The sequence below is a fragment of the Cervus canadensis genome, chromosome 15 (genome assembly GCF_019320065.1).
Source record: "Cervus canadensis isolate Bull #8, Minnesota chromosome 15, ASM1932006v1, whole genome shotgun sequence".
Classification (NCBI taxonomy): domain Eukaryota; kingdom Metazoa; phylum Chordata; class Mammalia; order Artiodactyla; family Cervidae; genus Cervus; species Cervus canadensis.
The window spans coordinates 34,980,057-34,993,610 of record NC_057400.1 but is presented as its reverse complement, the minus strand read 5'-3'; the positions used below and the strand labels follow the sequence as shown (position 1 = coordinate 34,993,610).

Below are 13,554 nucleotides of genomic sequence, written 5' to 3'. Positions count from 1 at the left end.
CTTTTCACTGGATTTTCTTCAAAGCACTCACCTTTATTTGAAATTAACAGACTACTTTTTTTTCCCCCCAGTTTATTCATTTATCATATATCTCCCTCTGGCACAAGTTCTATGAGACTATGGACTGATCTTCTACAGGCTTGTATGTCCAATTACTAACAAATATTTATAAATTAAATAGTAAAATTCTCCCAAGTAAATTTACTTACAAACTTCATTTGAATTTAATGGTAGGTTTATTTCATTTCCTCAAACCCAGGATATATAATATAAATGATCCTTAAAATTTCAAAACTTGAAATATTTTTGGAAGTTATTTAACTCTCCCTTTCCATTAAGGGAAAAGAAAAATGGAACCTTAATTTATAAAATAAATAGTTCAAAGTCAATTCACTGAGCACATATTTAGATACAAAAAGGATGTCAAACATTTCATTATCAGAATATCTTAGGTGCACTTTAAATGTAAAACAGCAGCATAATTGACTTAATTATCAGTGCCATTTCGTATGATTAAGTACACTTAATGGGAAGCTTCAGTAAAATATGGCCATGACAGGAAGTGTCAAAGTTTTCCATGCAACAATTCTGAGCACATTAAACTCTTCAGAAAGTTCTTTTTATCACCATAAATTCAAATAGTTAAATTGAGGTTCTTCCTATTTAGAATCATAAGGATTTTTATAGTTAATGTGAATACACATGGGATATTTCTTCTCTGTACATTAGCAGAGAAAAATTAAAAAAAAAAACAGTCAGAATTAGTGTGTTTTACAAAAGAGACATTTCAGATATTTGTTCCTAATAAAGATTATTGGTTTCTTAATGTGCTAAAATTCAGTAAAAAGCTAAGTGAATCTGGCTTATTGCTATTTCCTCCTACAGGGAAATTCTGTGTAGTATCTTTGAAACATACCTGCATTTGTTAAAGAAAAACATTGTCCAAAATGTTTTTATCAAGTTTTAGAAATCATAGATTCTCTTTTCTGTATTTTTGCTTCCATTCAATGATTTAATTCAAGAAAACAGAGCCAAAATTTAGAGTAATCTTAAAATTTATCCCAGTGAGTATTTCTGAATAAATCTCATAAAGAATCATTCAACTCTGATTTATATATTAATGGAAATAAAATGCAGATTTTACAGATTACTATTTTCATAGGGTCTTAACTCCATTTTCCCCATTTTATGCATTTCATACATATCCATCGTCAAACTTTCATAATTTCTGAATTTTCTTAATCATCTAACACCTTCTGGATGTCTGGTGAGTCTTCTGCACTGCAGGAAGATTCTTTACCATCTGAGCCACTTGATAAGCATACCTCTCAACACTCATTTGCAATAGATATTACATTGTAAACTTTAAAAAATAAATGTATTATCACACTATATACCTTATAATAACTACAATTAACTTTCATCTGGGCCTTTATGAGTATTTAACTATTTGCACTCAGAATCACATACACATAAATTTAGACAGGTAGATAGATGATTGATAGATGGATAAACTAAACAGAGCAAACAGAATAAGTTGAATTTCAGATGTGTATATCTGCACACTGACAAATATAGTGTACATTTACATTATCAGAGAAACACTCTCATGATAAGAACTCAGGTCATGAAAAAGAAGCAGTGAATGCTATCAGTTCAAGAAGGCACTAAACTGTGAGTGGTACTATTACCCCCAAAAAATATTTTTTATAAAAAAAAATCACTTTTAGAGATAACTAAGTGACTATAAAAGGGAAAAGTCAGTCAAAGTTGCTCAGTCGTGTCCGACTCTTTGTGACCCCATGGACTATACAGTTCATGGAATTCTCCAGACCAGGATACTGGAGTGGGTAGCCTTTCCCTTCTCCAGGGGACCTTCCCAACCCAGGGATAGAATCCAGGTCTCCTGCATTGCAGATGGGTTCTTTACCAACTGAGCCACAAGGGAAGCCCCATAAAAGAGAACCAGAGATTAATATCAAGTTCTAGTGTACCTAAGTCCCCTACAATGACTTGTATTTCTAAAACAAAATACATCTCAATGTAGCATATGTTTATGAGGTTAAACATTACATGGATGACTATCCAATATAATATCTATTCTCATATTTTGCTTTTGTGAGCAAGAAAGTTCAAATGAAGAAGTAGAGTTATCAAAATGACCAAGCCTTACCATATTATAACTTTAAATGCAAAACAAGTTCTGCTAGTCATAGAAACCAGAGAGGCAGGAAACTAACATCATCCTAAAGTTTGATTAATATCTAATTATCCTGTTGTTCACTTGTGTTTTCTAAAGGAGCAGAGGAAATCAAGTATGCATTATGGTTAACATTCAAAATAAAATTCTAACATTTATTTTAGAAAATAGAGTTCTCTATAGATATTTAAATTAAATATTACATGATCTTATTGACCCAATGTTCTGAAATATATATAATAGATGTAACACAGTCTCTAGAAACAATGTCTTAGCTACCCCTTACCTAAAAATATTTTATTCTATGATTTCAATTAAATGAAGAATAAAGAGACTGAAGAGATATGTTTAAACAACTGTTAGAGTGGTGGCCCAAATGCCAGAAAATCTCATTTAAGCACAGAAGTAAAAATTTGAAGCCATCTGCCTCATGTTTAAGGTTTATCCTGCAACAGATAGATAACTTTAGAGTAGTTTTCTGGACTAAATAATTGCTAGTGGTTTCTATTCTTTATGGAGGCTATACAAGAACATAATCTCTTAGACTTTTATGTCTGTTTATGACCTCTTAGACTTTAAAAGCAGAGAAGGCAATAGCCTCCACCCCAGTACTCTTGCCTGGAAAGTCCCATGGACGGAGGAGCCTGGTATGCTGCAGTCCATGGGGTCCCTAATAGTTGGATATGACCGAGTGACTTCACTTTCACTTTTCACTTTCATGCATTGGAGAAGGAAATGGCAACCCACTCCAGTGTTCTTGCCTGGAGAATCCCAGGGACGGGGGAGCCTGGTGGGCTGCCGTCTGTGGGGTTGCACAGTGTCGGACACGACTGAAGCGACTTAGCAGCAGCAGCAGCAGCCTTTAAAAGAGGCTAATAAGATACAAATTTTCAGTTATAAGTTCTAAGATCTAATGTACAGTTTGGTAACTATAGTTAATAATTCTGTTTTACATACCTGAAATTTGTTGAGAGTATATCTTAACTATGTGAGGTGATGAATATGTTAATTAGCTTGATTGTGCTAATCATTTCCCACATCACATATGTATAGCATCATGATGTAAAACTCAAATATATACAACTTTTGCCAATATATCTGGGATGGGGGAAAGAGGCTAAGAAGTTTCTATGTTAATATTAAGTGAGTACTTTATAATACTTAAATAAAAAAGTGTTCTACAAAACCATCTCCACCAAAATTGGGGATAACACATGAACTTAGATTAAGTTAATTTAGTTAAAAGATTTCTATTATAGTCTGGTTTCTATTACTAGCCAAATAAAACAAAAACAGTCAAGTTTTATATACTGACAGACAATCAATATGCTCAAATTTACATGAATTAAATTTAAATAAAGCAAACAATTCTTACAGATATAACTCAACTAGACTTTTGTCAAAATTTATTTCTATTTAATAAATTATTATGATTGACATTTTCATTTGTAAAAATTATAATTGCATGGATTTTTAAAAAAATTCTTTACTTTCAATACTTTCACAAACCTTAGTACTACAATCCCCAAAAAGTCTACAAACTTTTCGCTTCATTTATCATGCTATTCTGTTCAATAAGAATCTCTGCCTTTCATTTTTCCATTATATATTATGTCCAGTCAAATTTCTTTTCTGCTTCATCGCTTGTGAAATTTTTATATAAATGGACTTCACATCATAAAACATGTTCTTCAGATAAATATATTGCTACTTTTATAGTGATCTAGAAGGAAAGAAAATTGGGGCATTTGAAGTAAATCCCGTTCTGTTAATTAAACTACTGATTGTTGTCAAAAGAGCTTATTTTTAAGGGTAGTGATAATAATAAAATGAAAATTTCCATAGTATGGGACAGTTCATAAAAAAATCAATAAGTATTATCTTATTTAACCTACATAGTTGTCCTGAGAGAGAGATGGTTAGAATCTTACTGAGGGTATTTTAAAAGAAACTAGGCTAGGATACAATGGGAATGTCACCTAGACTGTAAGTCTATAGCTGACTTGATATCATCAGTTACATTTTTTCTTCACTTGTTTCTCTCTGGAAGATGTTTCTCTCTCTCTCTCTGTGTGCATGCATGCTTTAATACTTATCAACTTTACTGCAGTATAATTAACATACACTGGACTTGTCAACTACAAATTGGAACTTGCCATGGGCACCCACTTGTCAATGCAGGAAACGTAAGAGATGCGGGTTCAATCCCTAGGTTAGGAAGATCCCTTGGTGTAGGAAATGGCAACCCACTCCAATATTCTTACTGGGAGAATCCCATGAACAGAGGAGCCTGGTGGGCTACAGTGCCATGTGGCTGTATGGATTGGACATGACTGAAGTGACTTAGCACACACATGGGCACTTGCCATCTTCCTCTACAAGGGTTAAATTATGTGCTGCTGCATCTACCGACCTCCAAAACCCCTGAAGGAGTTCAGGGTGGACAGCAGAAACAAGACACTCGAATGTTCCAGGAAAACTGTCAGGACAGGTCTTCAGATATGTATTTTCAGGAGTTGATTTTCTATGCCCATTCATGTATCTCCTCATATCTAGAAAATAACTAAATCCTTAATGGTAATGACTATTTCTTGTGACTAGTAGAAGCTTCACAAGATCAGTAGAAACTTGCTGGAAAAATATGTGCTCGATTCCATGTATTCTTCCTTTACCAAAAGCACGTATATACTGACTGACCTTTCCCCCCGCCCCTTTGGAACAGTCTCTCTCAGAGCTGTCTGAGGCGCTGTCTCCCCGGCTCAGTCCTCATTTTGCCCCAAATAAAACTTAACTCACAACTCTCATGTTGTGTGTACTTTTAAGTTGACAGATGAAGTGATGCTGACTAGTGCCATGACTTGCTCAAAACTGCACAGCTTAAACCACTAAAACAATAACACCTGCCACTTATGACACAATTTATGTGTGACAAATGGGGGTGATCAGCACTATGTACACCGTCTCATTTAATAGTCCCCGAGAACAAGACAAAAAAGTGATGCAATCTTCCTTACATACGTGAACAAACTAGAGCTTAGGAGACCTGATGCCTTACCCAAACTCACACAGGTGATGGGCGCTGGAGCCTCGGCCTTGAACCCACGATGCCTCCCTTCCGGACCATACTTGTAACCTTCCCTTGTAGCTCAGTTGGTAAAGAATCTGCCTGCAATGCAGGAGACCTGGGTTCAATTCCCAGCTTGGGAAGATCCCCTAGAGAAGGAAATGGCAACCCACTCCACTATTCTTGCCTAGAAAAATCCCATGGACACAGGAGCCTGGCAGGCTACAGTCCATGGGGTCATAAGAGTCAGACACGACTTAGCGACCAAACCACAGCCACCACATTTCATTGCAGTGGGACACTCTTCTGAGTCCGTTGCTGCCTTCTGACTTTTTATGACTCAGTTGGTTCTACAATGCAGATTCTCTCATATATTGTGTGCTTTTAGAAATATTGCCCTTGTGCTATTGCCTCATGCAAGGCAAGGACTTTTGGTGGTGATGCTTTTTGGACGGTACTGATGCTGCCATTGGGGATATTATTTAAAGATAAATGACACCTTTGATGATAAATTCATACTATACTGGGCTAATTTTGTCATAAAGGATATTCATTTCTGAATTCCTCCTATCCAGAATTTCAACCACTAAGAATTTCCAACACCTGCTGCTTCATATTCCTCTTCCCTTCCTTAGTTTTTTCCTCTTAAACACTATCACTAACATAGTAATATATTTTACTTCTGTTTATTGTCTGTATCCTTCACTAAAATATAAGTTCCATAAGGACACACAGTTTTGTCTATTTTGTTCACAACTCCATGCCCTTTTCCTATTGAGCAGGAAATAAATATCAGTTAAAAAATTAACATTTATATTTTAGGACTTATGTTATTTTGATGATTGTTGTGTAATGGAGTAGAAAATAGTATTTGAGACTAATTTTTCAAGAGCACTTGGATCTACTTGTACATATTTTCCCTGGACATGTATTACCCATAGAAGGCTACAGTCTATTAGAACAAGATTAAATCACTAGATGAGAACACATTCTCAGTATTCTGGAAGAAGATTGCATTTATATATTAACTTTTCCTCTTTCTCCTGATAATACCACAAGTTTTTCGGGTTGTCATGTTATGGAGGGATGAATCTGGTTAGGGGCAGTAGTGGTATAGAAATCAGCAGCACAGTCACTGGTCTCAGAATGCTGGGGTTCAATTTTCAACTATTCTACTTACTAGTTCTATACACATTAGAAGTCACTATTATTTTATGCCAAGAACTTTTATCTAGAGACTTTAAGTGTTTCTTCAATGTTCTGAAACTGTATTTAAACCTATGGTGTACAGGAGACTAGATGCTTCTTTCTTGGAAGGTCTATCATTTTGATCAGATATTCAAAGTCTGTCAGTATTTACAATATTTTGGGCATCAAGATCAAGTGATACCATTATAAATAAATCCACTAAAGGATACACTTTTGGATTGACTTAAACATCTATAAACCAGCCATAATAATAATATTTTTCAGGCATTTAATACTTCTCAGTTTTTCATCCTCAAGTCTACATAGACCAGAGCTATAAGACAACTATACTTTTAGTTCAGTTCAGTCACTCAGTCGTGTCTGACTCTTTGCGACCCCATGAACCACAGCATGCCAGGCCTTCCTGTCCATCACCAACTCCTGGAGTTTACCCAAATTCATGTCCATTGAGTCAGTGATGCCATCAAACCATCTCATTCTCTGTCATCCCCTTCTCCTCCTGCCCTCAATCTTTCCCAGCATCAGGGTCTTTTCAAATGAGTCAGCTCTTCACATCAGGTGGCCAAAGTACTGGAGTTTCAGCTTCAACATCAGTCCTTCCAATGAATACCCAAGACTGATCTCCTTTAGGATGGACTGATTGGTTCTCCTTGCAGTCCAAGGAACTCTCAAGAGTCTTCTCCAACACCACAGTTCAAAAGCATCAATTCTTCAGAGCTCAGCTTTCTTTATAGTCCAACTCTCACATCCATACATGACCGCTGGAAAAACCATAGCCTTGACTAGACGGACCTTTGTTAACAAAGTAATGTCTCTGCTTTTTAATATGCCATCTAGGTTGGTTATAACTTTCCTTCCAAGGAATGAGTGTCTTTTAATTTCATGGCTGTAATCACCATCTGCAGTGATTTTGGAGCCCCAAAAAAAGAGAGTCAGCCACTGCTTCCACTGTTTCCCCAACTATTTGCCATGAAGTGATGGGACGAGACGCCATGATCTTAATTTTCTGAATGTTGAGCTTTAAGCCAACTTTTTCACTCTCCTCTTTCAATTTCATCAAGAGGCTCTTTGGTTCTTCTTCACTTTCTGCCATCTTTACTACTATTATAATCACCTTTTCACAGTTGATGTTAAGTAATTTGCCTATATATGGCCCCCACATGTGGTTCAATGGTAAAGAAACTGCCTGCAGTGCAGGAGACATGAGTTTGATCCCTGGGTCAGGAAGATCCCCTGGAGAAGGAAATGACAACTCCAGTATTCCTGCCTGGGAAATCCCATGGACAGAGGATCTGGCGAACTTCAATCCGTGGGGTTGCAAAGGTTTAGACATGACTAAGTGACCACACAGTAAAAATTTTCCTATACTAACATGACAGTAACAAGAAAACCTCATGTATAAAAAAAGAAACTATTGCATTTTACTGACAATAATGCCTATGTATTGCTTCTTTGAGAGTAAAAGTGTGTTCGGTTGCTTCAGTTGTGTCTGACTCTTTGCAGCCCCATGGATGGTAGCCTGCCAGGTTCCTCTGTCTGTGGAATTCTCCAGGCAAGAATTCTGGAGTGGGTGTCCATGCCCTTCTCCAGGGGATCTTCCTGACCCAGGGACTGAACCTGAGTCTCACGTCTCCTGCACCGGCAGATGGGTTCTTTACCACTACCGCCATCTGGAAAGGCCTATGAGAGTAAAAGCACCAGGCCTTATTCATTTTTGCAGCCTCAGTATCTGTAAAGTGTGGCAGACATACTACATGTTCCATATATGTTTTCTGTATAATAATCAAGTTGGATATTAGACATAGATCTTCTGACTATGAATCCCTAACATATTCTCATTTCATTAAGTCACACATCTTTTTATGAAATTAATCTAAAGGAGGGTGTCATCCCTTTGCTAATATATTGTTCTAGCATTTTCTCTTAGTCAACATCTTCCTCAGCCAGGGCACCAACTATTAAATAAACACATATCCATGTCACACAAAGAAAAGTAAAACACAAATCAAGAGACTAATAAAGAGCAAAATACACACTTTGTTTCTGTTGATAATATATGGAAACTAAAGACAATGAATGTTTTACACATTCAAAGACCATTCACTTATGAGTACTTCATTTCTTACAAAGAAGATGTATCATATTATTCCACTAAATTCTTTCCTAAGTAGAGTCTTCCCTAACACATCTTTCAATCAGTTAGGTGAAGAGCACCCATCCAATGTGAGAGCTCTGTGATGAAGGTAAGGGGAGTCTATTGACAGAGAATCAAGCTTAACAGGTGAGCAGAAAGAAGGTAAGACTGTTAGAAAAGAAGGGGGAAAAAGATGAGCAACAGGATCACTAGATGTTACTAATGTTGCTATGTTGATTTTTTTCCTTATGAATTTCAACCACAGCATTCAAGGATATTGGTTAATTAATGTGTAAATGCTCTCTTCATTAAGTCTAAAGATATGAGAAAACTGTTTTTAATCTTTTAAATATACTTTCTTTCCTTCATAACTCCCTTCCTTCCATCTTTTTTCTTCTTCCTTTTTTAACTGTTAGCTTTTATATTCTGTACTTTGAGAACTACACTGAGTAAAAAATTGGGGTCTCCAAATGTTCCAAAGATTGTGCAAAGATGAATCACGTACTTGACAGGAAGAAGACATTCCTAAGTATGCTACTAAGTCTTGTGGGGCAAGTTCCATTGGACTATAAGTATATAAACAAAGATAGAAAGAATAAAATTCCATTAACTAATGATCTTCTCAGACACGGGACTGTAAGGAAGATTTATAGGCAAAAAGTTGTATAACAAAGACATCCTAGTGCTTCTAAAATAATCCATATTGTCCAAGATCCATTAAATTTCACATTATATAAACTCAAAGTAATTCTTATTCTCAGATTTTGACATTTGCTTACACAATATCAAATATATTTATATTTGTAAACAATAAAGCTTACTTTCTCAATGAGAAATTAAAAGGCATAACTCTTGAACTTCATAGACAAATATATCTAAACTGTAATAATTTTGTTGTACAAATAATGCAGCAAAACAATAGTGTTTCAAATAATATGTCAAATTATAGAAAGGAGAAAACAACAGTATTACTAATTTAACTAATTTTTAAATGATATTGAATGTGGTTTGAGGAAAAAACACAGTATGTTATCCCTCATGATTTCTTAGTAAGAAGGAACATTTATATGTTCATAGTTAAAATTTTCAAATGCAACATTAAAATTATTAATATACTTCCTAGTATCAGATATATGATGGGCTAATTCTTAATTTTTGTTTACTTGGAAGGCCATTTAAAAAGTGCATTTGCATTATTACAACTCATTCATCAAACAATAATGTCTATGATTATGAAAACAGTCATGCTTCTTGAATTATCCAGAATGCCTTTGAACACAGGTTAAAGGTATTTGAGAATAACCTCAAGCAGCACTTGTAAATACAGATATCATAACACTTTCAAGTTTCAGTTCAAAAACACCAAGTGATTTTTAGGGTAATGCTTTATTTCAAAAATAAAGCCCTTCTTTATTTAAAAAAACTAAAAGCCCTAATATCTTTGAACTATGTATACAAGAATTACTTTGAAAATTTTAAAAATGCCTCTAATTTCCCATTTAACGGTAAATATTGCATGCAAAAAGACTCTAGCTTCTAAACAAGTATTAAAATGACCAACTGATCAGTAATTTGTATCACTTCACAAAAAATATCTGACAGTAAATTACTGAGTCTACACATGCATGCTACAGCATAGTATGTTCAGAGTCAAAAAATAAAGTAAAATAAAATTACCCTAAAAGACATTTCAAGATTCTCTCCACCCCAGATATCCATTCCTGCATCGTAAGTTCCTATCTCTTCAAAGTAGTTTCTGTCAATAGAAAATAGGCCACCAGCCATAGTTGGGGTCCTAGTTGAAAAAAAACAAAAACAAAAGAATATCTTTTGAAAACAACGTGTGGAGTTTAATGAGACTATAGCAAATATTTCTGAAACATTTTAAATAAAAAGCAGTATACTTAAAAATTTCAAACTGGAAACATAAAGCCAAATTATAAGAGGTTTTAAATTAATAAATAGCATTTTATTTCACATTTTCTGTAAAACTAAACTTAGATTAGTCTATAGTCTTTCGTATGGATGATCAGATAGATATAAGGAACACTGGCCATTTAAGACAGGGGCATATACATCCTGTGTGAAAGGCATAGTGAAGAGAAATTTGTGTTCTTATCACTATCCTTAAAGAGATGAACTAGTCATGAAACTTCTAGCTGTGATCCTGTCACCTAATTATAAATTATTTTAATATGAACTCTAGAAACCTATGGAAATGGTTTCTCTATGAAAAGATCTACAACCTATTTGAATATGAAAAAATAAGTGCTGTGAAATATTTATAGGCAATAAGTATCTAATAATAGTTACATAAGTACCATAATAGTGCTACATCTAATTGTCTACAGCTAATTGTTTTACCTAATTAAAATGATAGAATGAATCATATAACCCTATAGATAAACAGAAATCCTGTATACTATTCATGGATTTAGAAGGCCATTTGGCACAGATCCAGAACTTTTTACTAGGATTAATGATTTTGGTTTTCACATTCTAACTTCCTCTGTAGAAACTAAGAAATCAGGTGTTAACTTTCACAAGGAATTGATTTTAAAAGATTAATTAAAATCAGTAGTTAATAGGTGACCTACACAAAGTTTTTCTGTAAAAGCAGTAAACATTGGAACTGAAAAAAGAACGTTCTAGTTCACAAATGAATCTTTCTACACAAGCAATGATTATTTCTGAATAGAGATTTTCAAGCTTCACAGCACATTAGCAGTACCTGACACATCCTGAAAAACCTACACTTCCGTGTTTGGGTACCATTCTCTCGGATTTAGATTTAATTGGCCGGGAATGGGGACAGGATCTTTGATACTGTGTAGAGGTCCTAGGTGATTCTACTGTGCTGCTAAATTTACTAGATCGGAAACTCTGATCTAGTAACTTAGATTTAGGATGTTCATTCAGGTACACTTGACCCTTGAACAACATGAGTTTGAAATGCTTGGGTCCACTTATATGCAAATATTTTAAATAGTAAATGCCAAAGTACTACACAATCCAGTGTTGGGCGAGTCCTCTGATGTGGAGGAACCTTGGATACCAAGGGCCTGGTATAAAGTATATTCAGATTAACCTCTGTGGTATTCAATGGTAGTTTGAGATTGTTAGAAAACTCAATGTTTTTTCTCAAAATTATGTCCTCTTCTGCCACAGGATGTGTCCGTATCCTCTAACTGAACAGTGTATTTCATTGAAAAACCTCCATATAATATTGTACTTGGATACCTACCATATCAGAGTTCTCTATTTCTCCCAGTGCTATCACTGTTTTACACTCAGGCAATTAACTGTCCATCAGTTGGAGCAGCAGAGCCTCACTTGGTCTGAGCTGTTTTATTACTTCTAGTCTTGCTGGGTTCCTATCATAGACAGTATCATTGACCTACTGAGTTGTAATGAGAAATAGTAACAAAGCTAAGAGGATGCTAATTATGAAGTAGTCATGACCTGCACATGATTGGGGTTTTGGAAGTCCATGGAAAAAAATATGTAAGGTACCACACTGCTGAATAGTCTATTTAATGAAATGAGGAACAGAAGTTGCTACAATTATCCTATTATAATGTAACTAAGTGCTTAAGAATGTTAAATGATGCATTTTTAATGATCAGTTCAGAGTGCCCATTCACTTGTATATATACTAGTAAAGAACAAACACATTTAACTTAAATACATGTATTAAATTTCATCTTATAGTTGGTGATGATTCCCTCAAATATGTGAGAAATACATAATAAATGGCTACAATAAATTACATTTCAACCATAGGAATGACTCAAATAAGTTTCACTTTTACTTGAAAAGTAACAAAATCTTTTAAAAATTTGCAATTGCTCAAAAAAAAAAAAAAGAAATCCTGTATTTTCTGAAGATGGATGCTACTAGGATTTCTTTTCTTTTCTTTCTTTTTTTTTTTTTTTTTTGTATTTGAAATGGCAGTTAGCTCTCTCAAACAGTTCGGAGATATTATTCTGCCTTAAATAATATCTACAGGCATAGCCAGCACTGTGTATCATGTTCTATTCTAAGTTAACTGCTCTGTAATGTCACCCATGAAGTATTTACATACACCTGTGCAGACCTTAAGTGTTCAGGGTTACTAGAAAATATAAAACCTTGATTATAGTTGACTTAGCTAAGATGATCTTTTTAAGCATCTCTACAATGTCGACCAACCAATTCAATCTATTACATTGGGGGGAAAAGTAATCAGCCAAATGGCTGTGAATGTTACCTAGCACTCAGCAAATAGGTGAAGATGAACTGAGTAAATAGAACTAAGTACTCAGCACAGTACCTGGCACATTATAAATAGCTAATAAGGCTTGATAATAAATCTTTATAGTTGCTAATGTCAATCATTCAAACAAAAGTCTTAAGTTTCATCAATTAATTTTGGCTCCCCATATACATGCTGTCATTTTGGATTGCAAAATCATATAAAAACACTTCAGATCCAAGATGCTGAACTTTGAAATCTGCTTCACTAAACACAAGCTTCAATTTTTTAACCTTTCCTATTTAAATCCTACAGAAGTCCCTTTGATGATATGGTTCTTTAGCTCCTCCATATTCTCACAGACTATCTCCCTTTACAAATCATTTACTTCCCTCCTCCCACCCTCTCTCCAAGATCCTAATATGTCAGTAAAAACCTAGCTGAACACACGAGGCTCTCTGTCCTTGCCTGACCACATTCTTTTTATAAATATTAATACTATACAGACAAAGGTCTGTATAGTCAAAACTATGGTTTTTCCAGTAGTCATGTATGGATGTGAGAGTTGGACCATAAAGAAGGCTGAGCACTGAAGAAGTGATGTTTTTGAACTGTGGTGTTGGTGAAGACGCTTGAGAGTTCCTTGGACTGCAAGGAGATCAAACCAGTCAATCCTAAAGGAAATTAGTCCTGAATATTCATTGGAAGGACTG

General features: G+C 34.9%; 1 protein-coding gene and 1 non-coding gene across 4 annotated transcripts in view; one reads left to right on the top strand and one right to left on the bottom strand.

Moving 5' to 3' along the window:
• The window catches only part of GALNT13 (polypeptide N-acetylgalactosaminyltransferase 13), a 597,872-nt gene that overhangs the window by 184,222 nt on the left and 400,096 nt on the right, over window positions 1-13,554 (bottom strand). For all 3 annotated transcript variants that reach the window (XM_043488172.1, XM_043488173.1, XM_043488174.1), the window contains exon 8: window positions 10,285-10,402. In XM_043488172.1, coding sequence (XP_043344107.1) covers window positions 10,285-10,402 — 118 coding nt within the window. The remainder of the gene's footprint in view (window positions 1-10,284; window positions 10,403-13,554) is intronic.
• TRNAC-GCA lies at window positions 5,336-5,407 on the top strand. The gene has a single exon. It is a non-coding gene; the product is annotated as a tRNA-Cys (tRNA).